The sequence below is a fragment of the Dermacentor variabilis genome, chromosome 1 (assembly GCF_050947875.1).
Source record: "Dermacentor variabilis isolate Ectoservices chromosome 1, ASM5094787v1, whole genome shotgun sequence".
NCBI classification, from domain to species: domain Eukaryota; kingdom Metazoa; phylum Arthropoda; class Arachnida; order Ixodida; family Ixodidae; genus Dermacentor; species Dermacentor variabilis.
Genome location: NC_134568.1, coordinates 176,349,536 through 176,368,358, shown reverse-complemented (window position 1 = coordinate 176,368,358; position 18,823 = coordinate 176,349,536). Strand labels below are relative to the sequence as shown.

The 18,823-nt window shown below is 46.8% G+C and overlaps 1 protein-coding gene across 6 annotated transcripts in view; it reads left to right on the top strand.

The window, feature by feature from the left end:
* LOC142588422 (E3 ubiquitin-protein ligase MARCHF8-like) overlaps positions 1–18,823 on the top strand; it is a 256,600-nt gene that overhangs the window by 225,802 nt on the left and 11,975 nt on the right. Inside the window, exon 1 of one of the 6 annotated variants that reach the window (XM_075700173.1) lies at positions 7,341–7,570. The exons of 4 other annotated variants lie outside the window; for them this stretch is intronic. Coding sequence is in view for 1 of the 2 variants with exons in the window: in XM_075700144.1 (XP_075556259.1) it covers positions 11,553–11,621 (69 nt within the window). In the remaining variant the exon portion in view is untranslated. Of the gene's footprint in view, positions 1–7,340; positions 7,571–11,325; positions 11,622–18,823 lie in introns of those variants that run through there. One more of the 6 variants, XM_075700144.1, reaches the window with a different exon arrangement.

Here is an 18,823-nt window from a genome sequence, read left to right as displayed (position 1 = left end):
TCAGTGTGTGTGCGCGTTCAAGTCCCCACATACGATGATATATGACTTAGTTAAGTTAGAAGTTTTTACTCTAACAATTGTTCATAATCGGTGTCCAGTAGCAGTGGCACGGACTGCTGAAATATTAAGGCGCCAATAGACAACGATGCCTTTGCCTCTGGAAAATGGTTCGCCGGAGCGTACACAGCGACAATCGCTTGAACAGCAGCAAACAGCATGGGTAGAATTATCTACGCAACAGTGAGGGGCGCGTTGCTATGCGGGTCTGCTGTTACAGCTGTCGTTTCTGTTGGTATACGGCGAGATTGCTGAGAATGCCGCTGATTAGATCGCTGATTTTGTTCAGACGTCCGACCGTCTATAGCACTAGGCACAGAAGAGCGACCTTGGCACTTAACCCTGGGAACAACGTCGGGGTTGTCCATGTAGCGCTGGCGCATACGTTCACTATTTCACTTCTTGTACACATGGACTTTGCTGCAACCATATTGGAAAGCGTCTCATTATATCGTGGCAGCCTCCCCAGAAATAATTCTTGTACGAATATTATATATATATATATATATATATATATATATATATATATATATATATATATATATATATATATATATATATATATATATATATATATATATATATATATGTACGGAGCATGAATGCAGCCTCGTTCTGTGGGAAGCCCGAGTAGAAAGCTGTATAGTTAACAGCACAATCTGAATATTTCGGCTGTCCCACATATTTGGGTCTATTCAGCATGATTGTGGTTCCCGGAGCTTGTTTTGCAGCTACGCGCTTCACGGCAATTTATCGCCGAGTGTCGAAACCTCCGATACTGCGCAGCAGGAAGGAATTATTGTTCTGCATGGCGGCTAGTGAAATCAAAGTGAACCATCACAGGCATTTTTGTTATCGCATAACTGAATTGCGCTGTAGAGAGCACCGGATTTAACTGTGCCATCATCCAGGCGGTAATAGCTTGTCTGGCGGCATATTGAGATGATTGAGATGAGTAGGCCGGCATATTGAGATGAGTAGGCCGGCATATTGAGATGAGTAGGCCGGCAGTGCCAGGAGAGTCAACCACTAAGCTCGCCAGCTTGTTAGCACTATCGCGATCCATCTTGTAACATACATGCTGCGAGGCCTCAATAGGCAAGACTAAACATGCTTTCACCGCGTCAAATTCAACGTGACCTACACGAGCTACTTGAAGTAAAAGATTCACCTGACGGAGTCGCCAGTGCGCTCTGAATGTAACGCCCCTGAAGAGCCGCAACATGTTCTGTGCGACTACGCTACGCCTCAGAGAGACAGTCTTTGAAGGCGGTACTACACCTGCAATGGGACTCGAGCTTGGAACTGCTGCACATTATCGTCAAAGCACCACCTGCGCGTTATCGCCACGAAAGCGCTGCTGATGTTCTTGCGGGCCACGAGCCTTAACGAAACTTTGTAAACATCGCTATAGTGTATACGTGGCTGTCTGTGACTGTATGTACTGTTTATGTGTTTATCATTGTGTATATGATAATCATCACCCAGCACCTGGAGTAACATGTCAGGCAATCAGCCAGGCTAATATCTCCAGCGTATCTTTAAAGCTTGTATCTCTTTCACTTTACACAGGGTGATCATTTTGAAGTTTTACATAATCTTTAAAAGTCGCCTGTGGCAGATAGCTTGATTCGAGTCCCTGAGCTGGATTATTCAAAGAGGTGGACATTACTTGCACGAGAAATCGAAATACATAATTAATTGGCGAAAATTCATTCATTAGCTTCCTAATTACTTTACGATACATATTGCAATTTACGAATTGTAGCAGGTGAGTTTGGAAAGCCATATCCACTCAGAACGAATCTTTTGGATGGCATGGGTTTCGATATATCCGCCACAAAACTAGAAGGTAAAAATGCGCTGTTGTTTCACTTAATTTTTTAAGAAAACGTTTTTTTTTTTGGGGGGGGGGGGAATTGAAGCCCAAAAATAACTGGAATGCCTATGTATTTCATAGCACGCTTTGGCAATAATTATCTCGAAACTGGTGGCATCCTGAAAATTAATTCTAAGTGCAAAAAAGTGCACCTTGCAAACTAACCGGCTAGAGCTCGCAAATTTCAATATGTGCCTTAAGGTAAATAATTAAGCGAATTAGTCATTTTTTAATTAATTGAATATGTTTCTATTCCTCGAGCAAGTGATGTCCGCCTTTTTGAATAATCCAGCTCAAGGACTAGAATTATGCTATGTGCCACATGCATTTATTAAAATCATGTAAAAATTACACTGAAAACCGTTCACCTTGAACAAGATCTTGGGACCGTGGCCTCGCATATCTCGCAGCTACATAAGTCCACAGAAGTGCTGCTGTGATATTTGAAAGCTACCGCATTGAGCGACCGCCTGTGATCCGGAGTGGGTGACCGTCAGTGGATATAGAGCAGGAAACTGCTACCACGTCGGCGATATCAACAGTGAACCTTCTCTTCTTCTCTTAATATTTCCCTCCTCTTTACCCTCCCCCTGTGTAGGGCAGCCTACCGGGCTCAGTCCTGGTTAACCTCCCTGCCTTTCATTTATCACACACACACTCTATCTATCTATCTATCTATCTATCTATCTATCTATCTATCTATCTATCTATCTATCTATCTATCTATCTATCTATCTATCTATCTATCTATCTATATCTATATCTATATCTATATCTATATCTATATCTATCTATCTATCTATCTATCTATCTATCTATCTATCTATCTATCTATCTATCTCTCTCTCTCTCTCTCTCTCTCTCTCTCTCTCTCTGTAAAATTTAAATATAATAACCCGATGCAGTCGGCGTTAAAGAATCGAGTGCGTTCTTATACCTCTGATCACGCTGGCGATCACAGGGCCCGTGCCGCCATATCGCGGTCGCCAACTGTCCCAGCGATGGAAAATTAAGGCTTCGTAGCTGGCTTTGATAAAGTGGGCTATCATACAGGACAATACTCTAATACTAACCTCAGCTTACCAGTCTGTAGAAGTACTAAGGGACAGAGATTAACTGAAATTAATGAAGTCGTAATCAGGAAATTACTTCCGAACGAGGTTAAAGCTAATAATATTTTGCCCACGCTAAAGGGCTTCTTATCAAATTTTTAAGTGCATACTGTTACGCACCATGAAATTCCGGTGCATTTTGTAAATTCCTCGGGGGGGGGGGGGGGGGCGTTCGTGTACGCCGTATGCTCGCAATGCTGGGAAATAAAGTACATTTTATTCCATGGACCCGACACTACCCGCGCTGGCTACAGGGTCCAACAACATTACGTCCCAAGTTTCGCATATTTTCGGCGAAAAAAATAAACAGAAAAGGCGGTCTATAGCAGGGCGGTCAGACACACACATTCTCAAAGGTACGAATGAGTCCATATTTTGAAGAGCCGCAGACAGCACTGCACGCAGTTGTCATAAAGTCATATATGACATCATCAGGTCAAAACACAGTTGTCTGCATTTTGATTGCCTCTCATTCGGGCTAAATAACACTGTTCTATAGTCCATTTACTACAGATGCGTAAGTTTAAGAAAACTGCCTAGTTCGGCGGAGTATAGCACAATTGGCGATCAAAAAAAAAAACCTTGATGAAAGTAAGGCTATCGGTCCTGACGGTATCTCTCCGAGAATTTTAAAACAGTGTTTAAGAGGAAGCTTTAGCTCGAGTGCTCCTATCTAAATACATGTAAAAGGAGAATTCGTTTTTCTCAGCAACCACTGCACCAAATTTGACGAGGTTTGTTGCATTTAAAAGACAAACTTAAAATCTAGTGACTGTTGGTTTCGAATTTTTGAGTTAGATCGTCAATTTTTTATTAAAGATTGGCAAAAATCGAAAATTTTCAAAAAACGAAACTATCAAGTTTACAACTCTGTAACTTAACCACTAAAAATGATAATACAATTCTGTGAATTGCATCTAATAGTACATCTAAAGCGGACAAAATTGATATGTTACACATGAATATAAAAAAAATTTAATCATAGAGAAATACAACTTTTGCAAAACCGTTGTAACCAACGTAACAAATTCACGTAAGATGTAAAATGACATATTGAATTTGTCCGCTTTGAATGATCTAATGGATGCCGTTTACAGAACCGCGATATCGGTTCTTGATGCAGAGCTGTGAATTTATAAGCTTTGTGCTTCTATTTTTTCCAAACGGTCAAATATTTGAAAATCGTTTTAAGAAAATTCAAGCCCTAAATCGAAATTCCGCTTCCAACAGTCACTAGAATTTAACTTTCTCTTTCAAATGCGACAAATTTCATCAAAATCGGTCCAGGGGTTATCCCATAAAAACGTTTTTGCGTTTCACATGTATTTGAATAGGCCGCGTCGGAGTTGGGTCCGAGCTAAAGCTTCCTCTTAACTGGAATTGATGGGGAAACGTACATAAAACCACCAAACTACATATCGGCACGCACTGACCACCAGTGCAAAATTAGAGAATACCGGGCTAGGACGGGCCTTTATGCCATTTTTTTTTTTTTTTTTGTAAAAACTATCGCTCAGTGGAATCGACTGTCATGTGAACAGGTGTGCAGTGAGAATCAAGATGTATTCTCTTCATGCTTATAACCCCCCTGCTGTAACGCTTTCGGGCTAAGCGGGGATATGTCTGAATAAAGAATGATGCGGATATTTAGGTCGTTACGGACGGCGATGCCGGATCGAGCAGCCGCCCGCGAGTCTAGCGGGCAAAATAGCAATCCGAGAAGAGCCGCGTGTGGCCTGCGATGTGCAATTTGGTCACCTGTGCTCTATAATTTCATCGGCACTCAAAAATGTTGCATGCGGCGCCGACAGCCAATCCGATAAACAATGAATAAGTGTTCGCGAACGCGACGCCCATCCATAAGCAATAGATTAAAAACCTGCAGAAGGTGGGAGGCTCAGTAAAAGATTACAGTTGAATGTACTGTAATCGTTTATTTTTAATCAACGGCCAAGTAGCACCTGCCAAATGTTGTCAGAATCTGTGACATCATGGGATTATCAAGATTCTCACCTGTCCTTCGCTTTTCCGCGTTTTCCGGCATGCCGAATCCCCGGTCTCTGCAAATGTCGCGTGTTCAGTGGTTCACAAATAAGATCATTACTGCTATATAGTTCTATATTTTGTATTAATAAGATAACGCAGGATGCGTGCTTTCGGGCGTCAATTTATTAGCGCCTGCCTGGACTTTCGTCTTCTGTGTGGAGGTAGTACTCCGTTTAGAAAACTATTGCTGAAATCTGTGCGAATCGGTTACTGAAATTGCGGTATATATTAACAGTGACGTTACAGCCGGGACATGGAAGTCTGCTTCATGTTCCATGCCGCGGCCATTTAGCACTGTATGATCCACCACGTCTGGGCAGACAGCATCAACCTAAGCATCCCCTATAAAGATGATATCTCATGGAATACGTCAACTTCTAAAAAAATTTAGGACTTTTCTCAAAGAAGCGAAACTCACAGAATGACGTAAACTTTCAAACCGTGCTGATGGTCTATTCCGGTAGCACGTCGTAGCGACTGACAACCAGACATGGCCACCCTCACGAGGACGTCCTCACCCTCACGTGGTGAGGTGAGGATCGGCTTCAAATAAATGGTGAGGGAGGGCGCACGTTGTGAGGGCGAGCGAGGGTGACGATGTTAAGCTGATTGAGGAAGACGCGATTAGAGAAGTCACTTAGATTGTCTACGTGATGGTTTTGAGTTATGAAGTTTTAAGCGTACTCGGACGAAGCCATCTCGAGCTCTGATATATACGTACCTACATCTAAGCCCACTGGTAAGTGACCTCAGTCATAAATGACTGTTGATGTTAGCTGTAGCTAAACTTAGCGACCGGAAGCCGTAGCAGTTACGAAAGTAGGAACAGTGGCGGCGACTTCTTGGCGTCACTCCGACGTTTCTTGTTTTTTCCACTGCATAATATACGACACTTCACACGCTTTTTTATCCACCTTCATCGACATTAGGAATCTCTTCTCTGCCGGCGGTAGGTGGGAATGGCTTTCACGAAGCCTTACACTACATTGATTGGAATGAGTGACAGTGCTGCGTGCGATGCCTGCTGCAGCGAAGAGTACATCGCTCATTTATTTTGTGCCACTGTCCTCGATTGAAGTCACATACACTTTCCAACGCATTGGCACGACTGGACGATCGGCCGCTGTCCGCGCAGGTTCTACTCGCACACCGTCGACGTCGCTCGTCGGCCGACAAGGCTGTGAAGGCACGTGTTTCTTGAGTACAGCTGGCCCCTGGTAACGCCTTTGACATAGTGGCAAGTGCTTCCGAGTGCTTGCGTGAATTCACCGCGTCCTTCGTGCCCCCCTCTCTCTCTCTCTTTCTATTCCTCTTCTCCCCCAGCGTAGGGTAGCCAACCAGATGTTTTACTGGTTAACATCCCTGCCTTTTCCTTTCTTTTCTCCTCTTTTATTTGAAAAATATACCGTTCCAGAATTCACACTTACTTTCTCTGAGAGAAACAAGAACGTTAGTTTCGAGATTTTTCAGGCGTTGATAGCGTTTGCTGACCTAGTGAAGGCAACATCAAAAATAATAAAAAATATGACCTTACTATAGCTAAAGCTCGACTATAGTATAACCAAAACCGATTTGTTTTACGCTTCGGCTGGCGCATGGCAACAGCGGTCGAGGGGCTTTGTTTACAATAAAATTGTCGTCTGCGACTGCTCACTTTTATGTTTCCAAGGCAATGATTGGCGGGCCGGTTTTTCATGCGGAACTCGATCATGGGCACGTAAGCGCTCCTGGGACACTTTTGTTTTATTATTGTTGAAACCTTTAGAGCGTGTTCCATATAATTCTCGATATACCACGCTCCTCGAATCAGACGCGTAGAAAGGGCGCTGAAACGATTCAGTTTGGTTTGATCGACGCAACTGGCCTTGTGTGCGTTCGCAATGTTTATTCCGAATTTCCGCCGCCGAAAGCGCTCTCCATATGCATACCGTGTCGCCCAAGGTGCGTCGATCGGCCTCCCCCCGTTTTGAATAGACCCGATGCGTCGTCATGCTCAGGAATGTTTCCACAGACCATAACTTCCCGCGTCGACATGTGCTCGCGCTTTACGCCTGCGCGCATGCCTGGCGTGGCGCCTGCTACGTGCAGCGTGACGTTGACTGTGCGCATGCGCCGCAGGCATGTGTGCACATGCGCGCGAAGCAGCAATACCCTCCCCCCCCCCCCCCTCTGCCTTTTTAACGTGGATGCTTCTCATCTCCGGTGCCCTTGGTGCGTTTCTGTACACACGCTGGGACCGGGTGCGAAACCCCGACAGCAGCAGCAGCCGGTGCGGCGTTCCTTGCGAGTGGTGGCGCGCGAACCGCCGGTGACAACAAACGCGTTCCCGACAGCTACGCAGCAAGCACGCCTCCGCCAAACCTTGCCGCGCGTGCGCGTGTTTGAACGACGCGGCCGCAGCCAGACGGCGCAGCGTGAGCTTCCCGCGGAGAGGGCCCGCCGTGCTCGCAGGCGTGCCGCTCCCAGCACGGAAGAGGTAAGGTTGTCCGGGTAGAGAAACGGGAACTGCGTGTTGTTCGTGGACCCCGTTTTTTTACCACGCTATGTCGAATGTGGCGTGCCGTTCTTTGCATTGATATCTGTGGTCTTGCGCACACTCTCTATCCATCATCATACGTGGACGCACGTATTCAGAATGCGTGTTGGGACCAGCGCAGGAAAAACAAGGGACAAGCGCTTCGTTCTTGACCGTTGTTTCGCATTCGCTGGTCCCAGCATGCATTACAAATCGAAGCAACTTGCCTTTGTTGACACGCATAGTTCGCACGACGTCGGAAAACGCCGTGCGAACCTTTCAAGTTATCTAAGTGGACGATTCGTTGTGGTGCTTATGTTTACCTCTACTCACAGGAACGTGGTCAGCGTCTTTATCTATTTGACTATTCTGTACAGTTCCCCTATGCGGCACTGAGTAAAAGAAGTAAAAGCAATGCAATACAAACAACCGAAGAGTGCATTTGGACAAATGCAGCATACAAACAAAATCAAGTAAAAGTGGCATTCTGCAAACAATGCTTAAATCTGCTCAGTTCTGAATTACTGCTTACGTTTAATACCCCGGCTATGTGGTGCTAGCTTTCGCGTAACAGATGCTCGATTCGCGATGTTTTTCGTCCGTAAGATATGGTTGTCGTTAGAAAGCGTTTTCGGAAGGTTATGTCTTTCGATAGCACGTTTTTTCGATGCAAGTTCTTGCGAAGGACTTCGTCGCGAAATGAGGGTTTCCTAACGTTTATTTTTCTTCATTTTTTTTTTTTTTGCATCCTTGCACAATTTTTAAAACGGTTTCATCGCCACGTGCTCTCTTGCCTCTCGTCGTGGAAGCCGTGCAGTTGATCGGGGCAGACATCCTCATTCTGGATTTTTTTTCCCTTTAAGAATTAAGTTTTACGCGCATTTCATGACCGCTATATATAAGGCCCTTCGTTTTCGGGCAAAACTCCATTTGTTCGAGCTTCTACGCACCCAGTCTGTTTCAGAAGACTCGGGTTTATTCCGAGATCTTTAAAGAAAGTTCCTTGACTTCCAAATCGGTGCTTTAGTCACTTATCAACTTCGGCTTCTTTTAAAAAAGGACAGCAGTGCACTTCTATCGCCTTGTAAGCGTTTAACTGGAGAAAATTATCGTTCAACTCCCAACGAAAACAGAGTGGAGGCGATAAAGTCAGGGCAGTTGTCACTCCTGTCGAACGGTGTCATGGCATCAGTAGAGAGGTTAGTTTGAAGGGTCTTCTTGATATAAACAGGGCGATTGAGTGACATGGGGCGTCTGCCATAAATAGGAAATTTAATCTGAATTACGAAGAAAAAAAAACGCAGCCACATGAACCAGTTGTACGATTTTGATTCCTCTTTGACAAGTTATTACGAACGTGAGCGCAAATTTGTGAGAACTAAATGAAAAAAAAAACGAGATTTGAGAAATGCCTTTCTGAACCATACTTAAAAAAACGTTCTTTTTATTAAAAATTAAGTATGTCATGGGGGGGGGGGGGGGAGGGTCCCAGTGCTCATTACTGGGAGTGATTGTCTTTAGTACAAATTAACGGTCAAAAACGAAATTCAGCAATGTTTCTTTTTTTTTCAAAATAAAGACCCGATCTCTCCTTCATATCGACGGGGAATCTGGAGCGAGGAATTGTGTTTGATTTTTAACTCCCAAGTTTGTCGGGAATATCAAAGCCCCAAAACAGAGTACTCCGATTTCAGTCACGCAGAGCTCCAGCACTACTGTAGTTCAGCCTTTAATGCAAGCCTGAGTTACTAGAAGTTCATTAGGACATGTGCCCTGTCTTCATGTAATTTCTATTGAGTTACCGGCTGCTGTGCCATAACAGTGCGAGGAACAAGAGCTTCTACTAATGCACTCGATATTTCCGAACTAGGGGCCTATTTTACTTACTCGAGGAATATCGTTGAAGTCGTCGCTAAATATCGCGCGTGCAGTGCTTATAGGGTTGTGATTGTCGAAAGGTAATGTAGACTCAACACATCATGTGTCATACGTGTGAGGGTCCCCCGCTCGCCACGAACTGTATCGCCTTGCTGTTAAAATATGAAACGAACCACGCATTAATACGTGCCCTCAGTTGTTCTAAGGCCTTTAAAAAAATGACAAAACTAGAGTACCCGGGAAGAAATTGTGTAGATTAGTGTTAGCGATTTGAGAGACCGACCGAAAGGAGGTATGGAAAAGCAAAAAGTTAACCAGAAGCATTTTTCGTAGGTTTCGTGCACGATGGAATGGGATAGGAGAGAAAGACAATGTATAAAGCTGGCACACAATCTACTCCGTTGATTGACGTCGGAATCTGGAAGAGCAGGGACGGTATGTCGTGGAATCTCGACAACCGGCTAGAGGCAATTAAGGGTTCCGTTTTTTTTTTTCCTTATTGAAGTGGTATATACAGTGGGAGATGCGCGATCTAGTATTGACGCACTGCGCGTAATTGTCAGCCGCGATATTGCCCCGTGGTGCGACATCGTGCCTGCGGGAATGCGACGGAGAAAGCACTGAATGACCTGTGCATACCCACCTGCCAACCTTATAGCTGAGCATCCCCGAGTCTGTACCGGAGTTATGGGAACAAAAAGTGTTCAGGTTTCCACAGGGACGTGCTCGGCATGTTCGCGCGCTCTGCGTCGTCCATCAGTCAGAGGATGCTGCGCGGTTAGAGTGCCTGGCTGCCTTTTAGTAAAGCGTACGATTGCGCTGACCCTCGAAATACAACACGGGGTTGCCATAACGCACTTCGGGTGTGAGCAACTCTGCCGCTTTTGTTTATGCGTATTTGGCTCAGCAAGACACAGCTGCGCCGACCATCCGGTTCATCTATTCCCGTTCGACAAGTGTTCGCAAAACGCGACCACAGGGGCATAGACTGAGATTTAGCTAGCCTCTCGAGAAAGCTTAGCAACTTCAACAAATTGACAGTAAATTAGTGAGGTAGCGTCACTTAAAGCAAGGTAGCGAACTATGCATGACATCGCACCCGAAATGGAAATTCCATTGCTGAAATACTGCTTCCCTTTCGAGAAATTCTGTTCCAACGAGCAAACCTACTCGATCGTTTAGGAACAGTAAATCTACATTGATATGCGCTTTTTCTTTCAACCTCCTTTAGCCCAAGTTATTCTCCCTCTCTACGTGAAATAGCAGCATCATTTGTCATTGTCTTTTCACAGTTCATACACTTAAATCGAAAAGATTGCGGCGCGCTATAGGCAGGGGGCGTGAGAAAAAAAGAGGGAAAGAAAATATATCCTTGCTAGGCTATGAGGAAGCGCACTTTGAGGCGCGCTGTCTTCGGACACTCGGACTTATCCTTCAATATCATTACGCCTCTCTCTATCTAGCGGCGGACGAAAGGCTGCGAATGCTGTCGGAGGAAACAAGGGGGGGGGGGGGGGGGTGATGAAGGGACAGGCGAGGAAGGCAGCACTTTAACTGCGAACTGGTTTCCCGCGAACTTTTGTCCAAATGTTTAACAAATTTGGCAGTGGCTTAGCTCGGCTATGCCAGGATATACGTAGCGAAAGCTAAGGCATAGCATGGTTAACCTTGGTTAATCTTGATTGCAAGTCCAGGTTAGTCTAGTTGTCTAGCTATGTTGCGCCGTTTAGTCAGTCGTTCGGCGCGCTGTTAGTCTGTTTCCTGGGCGATTCGTTTCCTCTTCATCTCGTTCCGATGTCGATTCCAGGCCTCTCCTGCTTATCAGAATTGTCGCCGTCCATACTGCCGCCTCAACTGTGGTTCCGGCGCACTCGAGCTCTCCTTTTCAATCCTCCGACATGTTATCAAGCATGCGCCGCAGCTGGCGAGCGAGCGGATGCGAACGGCAACGACGAGGAACGCGGTGTGACATCATGTGCCTCCTCGGAGCACAGCCACGGCGAAATCGCAAGTTCGCGGCCAGTAAAGCTTTCGCTTTAAAACTTGTATCACCACCGGCAAGCGAATGAATGTCTGTGCAGGCGGTTCTACACCGAGTCGAACTACGTCGACTTGCCCTGACAGGGTCCTTCAGGTGAGTAACAGCTACGCCCACCTACTTTGGTTCTGAAATCAAATACTCCTATGCTTTTCTTTTCTTCTTTAAGGCGCACATTTTCGCTTGCGCCTTCTTGCAGTAATTGCGTTAATTGGTTTAACTTTGCTTAATAACGCGGCTTCAGCAAAATTCTTTCATGCGCTTCCTGTCTGCAGTCTTATCGCGTTTCTGCTTGTCGCCTTCTTTTTTCCTCGTTTTGCAGGGCGTCATTAAGAAATATTTTCTCGAACAGATGCTTTGCTCGCGTACTCGAGCGGAAGCAGGCTTTTACTCAGAACAGATGCTGGTACTTTCCATGGCTGGAACCGCTGACAAGAGTATAACGTGACGTTGCTGTTGTTGTCTTCGTCGTTTTGTTACTTTGTCTTGGACTTCACGCGCCTGGTTCGTTTGTATGCCCCATTTTTTTTTAATTATGCAGCCTGAGCGAAGTCGGAACCGTGTCTAGTAATTTCCGTCTTAATTTATTAAGTATCATTACCATACCAGCTGCGAGGCATCCGCTCCTTCAAGAAGTGCAGCCTTACGTAAACATAATTATGCTCTGTCGCGCAAAAACACGATATGATGACATTACATGAGACATGATATGATATAAAACATGACATGATATGAGAAGAGCTGAGGGGGTAGCGAAGGTAAAAGTGTCTACTGTTCGTGAACATAAAATATTGAGTGAAGAACAGTCTGGCTCGGTGCGTTAGTCTATTCTGGGCTTATGTAGTTTCAGGTTTTGTGCGCTTAAGATAGAGTTCTTTCTTTTCTATTCCCTTTTACGTGGTCTTCTGAATTTTGTTGCCTGAAGCCGGCAATGAGCTGCACGCTCACTCACTGAATATGTAATTTAAGATTCAAAGGTTTATTTGCCTTATTAATCGGTCAAATAAATTAAGTGACAAACTAGCTAGTGGTCGTTTGCCACTTGAGCGTTTCTGCAGTGTAATTCAATTTCTTGTAAACGTATTTAGAAAAAAATTCAAAAATAAAAAGTACTTAGCTTTATGAACCTTATATTGCATGAAAGGTCATGATAGCAAACAAGTAATGGTCGCAACTGTGGAAAAGACTCACAAAAATTGAGGCGCATGAACGCGGTAGGCTGCAACTCCTGCAGGAAGGTTTTTCTCCTTTTGCGGCTCTTAACGGCCCTTAACGGAGGCCCGCGAAAAGATAACCTTGAGAAAAGGTCCGTGCTCGAACCTGTCCTTTCTTCAGTGCGAAAGCGTCAAATGACCCATTTAGCGAAAAAGAATCACCGCCCAAGCACTCCATACCGATGGTTAACCAGCGAAGCTGAAACGTGCGGCCCCGGTGTTTATCACTGGGTTGATACCGACGGTTTATTAAACGACGGCTTGATAGGCTGCCGGATCTTCGGTACGTAGTTGCTGCTTGCTCTCGGCTGCACGAGCCTGTTCTTGTGCCCGGGCTGCAGCGTCGGCATGGCGTAGACGAGCTCGTTCCCGGTTCTTCTCGCGGCGTTGCTAATCGAAAGCTTCGTGCTCCTAAGGAGCACGTGCGACGAGTGGCCTACCCATTTCGGAGTCGGAGAGAAACTTTTACGCGCGCGCTTGGCTGCGACGGATAGCAACGACGTGTACTACTGGCGCAGCTAATCCAACACCACCTAGATAGCGCAAGGCCTCTTCACTTCGATCCATGACGTCATGTTACCTGGGCCGACTGCCATAGAATCTAATGGATGCTCCCGAGTAAGCAACAGTGGTTTTGACGTTATCGCTTTCATCACGCCAGCCTTGTCAATGGAAATTGCGGGCCAGGTATAGCGTGACGTCATGGATCGGAGTAAAAAAGCCTTGTGCTATCCAGGTGGCGTTTCTAATCGCGCGCCTATCTTTCTCTTTTTTCACGCATGCGCATGAGGTTGCGCCGGAGGAGTTTTCGGCGTCCAGGCGACCGACAGACTGACGAATCGGCTATAGCCATATACAACTACGCTGTAAAAGCCGGCGTCCGTCGTCTGTAGCAGCGAAACGGCAGGTAAACTTTTATTGGCTGCCACTCTACGTCACGAGCGCGCCTCGAGGGAGCAGAGCGGGCGAATGGGAATACATGCTGATGCATTAGTGCGCCAGGTACTGCGTGAGTGGAGAGGGCACTGCCGCGACGCCACTTCACTCATGCTCTCGGAATCCACGCTCTCCGAGGTTATCCACGCGTTCCTTGTCCGCGCAAGCTCTCGCCTGCGTTTAAGTGCGTCTTGGTAAGGCCAAACGAAAACGCGCCAAGCGTCTCAACGCGCTCGCTTGCTCGCGAAGCGTTCTTAACGCGTAGGGCCGCTCAGCGGTGTTCAATTGCACATTGTTTGGCATTCCCAGCTCATAAGTACTTAGGTGTCCTCTGATTGTTCTTTTTCTTCCTTTTTTTCTTTTTTCTTAGGGTAATAATCGGAATCGACGTAATTCATTTTGTTACTGTCATTTGAGCCGAGTGCGTAGAGCAAGCGTCGAGGAAAGGGTAACGCGAGGAAGCGCACGTCGCCACGCGCTTGCCACGTGTGCCTCGGGGTTTCTGAGCCATAGCCGAAATGCAACCCTTTCGACAAGACTTTGTTCTCCTCAGCTTTGTTCCGTCTCTTTCCATAGCTCGCGCGAGACGCCTCACGTGCCTTTTCGTGAGGGCAGTCTCGTCATTACGGCATGCGATTTGGGTGGCAAAGACGCATCGCGTCTGTGACAAAGTTCAGCGCTTTCCTTCCCACGAATGCACGCCGCAGTCATGCATGGGGCTACGAAATTGTACGTCGCCAGGGACGCGAAAGTGGGCCTGCACCGGAAGAGGCTGCCTGTTCATCGCTAAACCGGATGCAGAGCCGAATGCAGAGTTGGCCCGCAGCAAAGATACTCACGTTAGGTATAGGTGGGTGGCAATTTTGTTGGCACAGCGACGCCCTAGTTGCACGTGCGGGTTTTTTTTTTCGTTTTCGTTTCGTTTATTTGATGGAACTATTTTTCTAAGTGTGTAATGCGGAGAACGTAGTTAGGCATAATGTGATCGGGGCGAAGTGTAAGGGCAAGAAACCCATCAATGACAGCGACCCCGCACAGAAAAATGTAACGGGAACATCCGTTATACGCTGACGAGAACAGATTTTTACTCGCCAAGTTTTGGACTTAAGAAATCGTGCCCACCAGCCTCTGGGAACGACATTGCGCCCTTCTTTAATGTATCCACGATCACACTGCGCACATTTTGGTAACCACGTCCAACGCCTTGATGTCACTCCACCCACGGCAGGTGTGCGCGGATGTTTATCTCTACGCATGAGCCGGCTGGCAGCCTTCATTGCTAGCGCATCCTGCTCTGACGTTGCTGAGGGGCTCGTTGTAGCGCACCTGCAGCCGCTTTCCCAAAATGGCATATCAACAAGCGCCTGCGTGACATGTCTTATCATTTCTATTCACCAGACTCTTTCAAACGTGGTACGACATATAGCCACTATTTTAGACATATAGCCACTATTGTATAACTTTTTTTCCTTTGCTTGACCTTACTTTTTCTCCTAATTGCCATCAATGTGTATTATTTTTTTCAACCTTACTGCTGTTAATTCATAGAAGCAATAGCCCTGTGGCTCTACATATCCCTGAGGCACATTTCTTTATTTTTTATTATGTTTTTTGCTAGCTCGACAACCAAGAATTTTTCGTGGTGATGCAGAAGGTGGGGGGGGGGGGAACAAAAAAATCCGAGAACACCTAAGCACTTCTTTTGAGTTGCGAATGCGAAAGCATTAAAGTCCACTTGAACGCCTCTGAGCGATCCTTCGAGTTATGAACTCCTCGCGGGCAAGTGAGCGCGTTGAAACGCTTGGCCAACGCCTCCTAGATAGCACAAAGTCGGTGCACTTCGATCCGTGAGGTCATGCTACCTAGCCCGACGGCCTTAGAATCTAATGGAGACGCTCCCAGTAAGCCGCAGTGGTTTTGACGTCACCGCTTTCGTCACTCCGGGCTTGACAATGAAAATTTCTCACCTAATAGGAAGATGTCATAAAGCAGAGTACACAAGCCTGCTATCTAGAAGGTGCCGGTTTAGCCTAGTGGGTAAGACACTCGTCCTCTGAGCGTTGGATCATAGGTTCGAAGCTCACTACCGCCTACGTTCTTCCTTTAGAATTTCTTCTGTTTTTATACGATAATTTATTTATAGCCATTACCGACGCGAAGTTAGAACGCAGGCGAGCGCTTGCGCGGCCAAGGAACGCGCGGATAACACAGGCCTCCGAGAGCGAGGGTGACGTGGCATCACGGCGATGCACTCATGCAACACCTGGCGCGGTAGCATAACCCCCTCTCGCCCGCTCTGCTCCGTCGAGGCGCGCTCGTGACGTGGCGTCGCAGCCAGTGGGAATTCAGGTGCCGTTTCTCTGCTGTAGGCGGCGGCGGTCTTTTCGCTGAATGGGCCATTTGATGATTTCGCAAAAAAAAAATAATCATCAAGAACACTATGACAGTTGGGAGAGATTATAAAAAGGAAGAAAAAAAATCGCCCCCCAAGCACTCCGTACCGACGGTTAACCAGAGAAGCTGAAACGTGCGGCCCCGGTAATTATCACTGGCTTAATCCCGGCGGCTCAATAAACTACGGCTTGGTAGGCTACCGGATCCTCGGTACTCGCTTGCGCTTGGCTGCACGAGCCTGTTCTTGTGCCCAGGCATCGGCACGGCGCAGGCGACCTCGTTCCTGGCTCTGCTCACGGCGTTGCTGATCGAAAGCTGCCTGCTCCTCGGGAGTACGTATGACGCGTAGCCTACCTATTTCTGAGACAGAGAGAAACTGCTGCGCGCTTACTCGGCTCCGACGTAAAGCAACGATGTCACTACTGGCGCAGCCAGTCGCCCGCCTTTCTTTTTTCGCGCATGCGCATGGGGTTGTGCCGGAGTAGCTTTCGGTGTACAGGCGACAAACGGATGGAAGGACGAATGAGCTATCCAAATACAGCTTCACTGTAAAAGTACGTAGTGTAATATGTCAGTTTCGTTTTAAATAATGCCGCCCAATAATTTCTGAATATCCTCGCATTAGCCTACAGTGAAGCCCTCGTACATTGGTGCCCTCACCCGCCGTGGTTGCTCAGTGGTTATGGTGTTGGGCTGCTGAGCACGAGGTCGCGGGATCGAATCCCGGCCACGGCGGCCGCATTTCGATGGGGGCGAAATGCGAAAACACCCGTGTGCTTAGATTTAGGTGCACGTTAAAGAACCCCAGGTGGTCAAAATTTCCGGAGTCCCCCACTACGGCGTGCCTCATAATCAGAAAGTGGTTTTGGCACGTAAAACCCCAAATATTATTATTGGTGCCCTCACATTGACCAGCATCTGCGTCAAACAGTCCGGAAACGACGCTATACACGCACTTAGACTGGAAAGACCGCTTCGCCAGCTATCACGGAACAGCGCACGTGCGGTGTTTGAGCTCTTTATCGCTCTCGAGCAGCGAGGCCGGAAGACGTGCATGGTGAGGCACGAGCTATAGGACACGAGCCAGGAACGCTGCCGCAGGGACCAGTGCGACGTGTCGCAGTTGGTGTGGAACGAAGGAGCTCCAACAGGAATCGAAAGGTATTTCCCAACGAGTTGCTTGTGATGCCAGGGTTTTACAAACGGCGAGATGCTTTTTCCTCATGTGAATGTGAAGTTGTAGCGCCAGTAATGAAGGCTGCAATAACTACGGGCGTGACTGAGCTAATGCATGGATGCGGACGTGCATGTTTTTCTACTCTTTCGTTCACCGGACCAAGTTATTGCCACTTCATTTGATGCTTTCACTCCCCGATCTCGGTTTTTCTGGAGTCGCTAAAAAAAAAATTATCAGGCCGCTTCAGAACATTTTGCATTGATATTATCGTATCACCGTGGTTAATGACCGACGCCGCTTCTGTGCCTGTAGGTAGGTTTAATTTTCTTAATTTTTTTTTCTGCTTTTTGGTGCCGCAGTGACGAATGCACAGCTGCTTCGGCGCCATTCGAACGTATACTGGGGAATGGGTTTGGGGGAATAACAGAGATGGGATGTGAAAAGGAAGGAGGGTGGTGGTATGGTGAACACGATTATGAGGGCTGCACAGCATACTGTTTCTGTGCAACGCTTACGTACACACTTCATAGCACAGCACAGTCATCTTCGCGGGCGAGGGAGGTAGGTACGAGCTGTCCCGTGTGGCAAATTGACGACGACAAACAAGCGCTAACCGTCCAGAGATTTTATTATCTCAAGATTTCCTCTGTCCCCGCTTACTACCGAACGCATTTAGCTCTAGAGATTAGCGTTCTCTAGCCCGTGATCTTCGCCGTGACTGACCTGCCGTGGTGGTGTAATGGCTATGGCGTTGCGCTACTAAGCCCGACGACGCTGTATCGAATCCTGGCCGCGGCGGCCGCATTTCGACGGCGTTGAAATGCAAAAACGCCCGTGTAGCGTGTATTTGGTGCACATTAAAGAAGCCCAGGTGGTCAAAATTGATTCATAGTCCCTCACTACGGCGTACCTCATAATCAAATCCTGGTTTTGGCACGTAAAACCCTGCAATTTAATGTTTTCGTCGTTTCTGCACGTCAGAATTTCTCGTGCGCACCTTCAGCGATCCTGACACTCGTGGACTAAGCAGGCGCGTGTGAACTGCTGGAATCGATAGGACTGACGACACTCCAGCGATAAGTATAGAATGTTCGAAGATAGTTTTGTGATAGCATTTCGCTTGCAGTCGACGCTTACTAGCCTATGCGCAACGTCGTGGTAAAGCATACACAACCAGCTTTGTGTATCCGTCCTACTGAAGCTGCCCGCTTTCCATTGCAGCATGAAGATGTACCACTTGATTGTGCAATGACGTTTGGCACAGTTCATAAATTCATGAGCACGGGCACATCGGACTCCGCAAGCCTTCGGACTATTTCACCGACTGCGGCGGTTAAACCTTGTGAGGGAAATACGCTGCGGAAAATAATCTATCTGCTGTAGCACCGTATCTGTGTCCATGAATTCTGGCCCCACAGTAGTTGTCATATATATTCCTATAATATATGAGAATCATATATGATTATTTACTCAGTGAAGGCGCCATACCAGTTACAGATACGCCATTCGTTCGCTTTTTTAGTACCGAGAAGAAAGAACTGCTTATACTTTGTTGTGTGGCAAGTATTGTGTTGTTG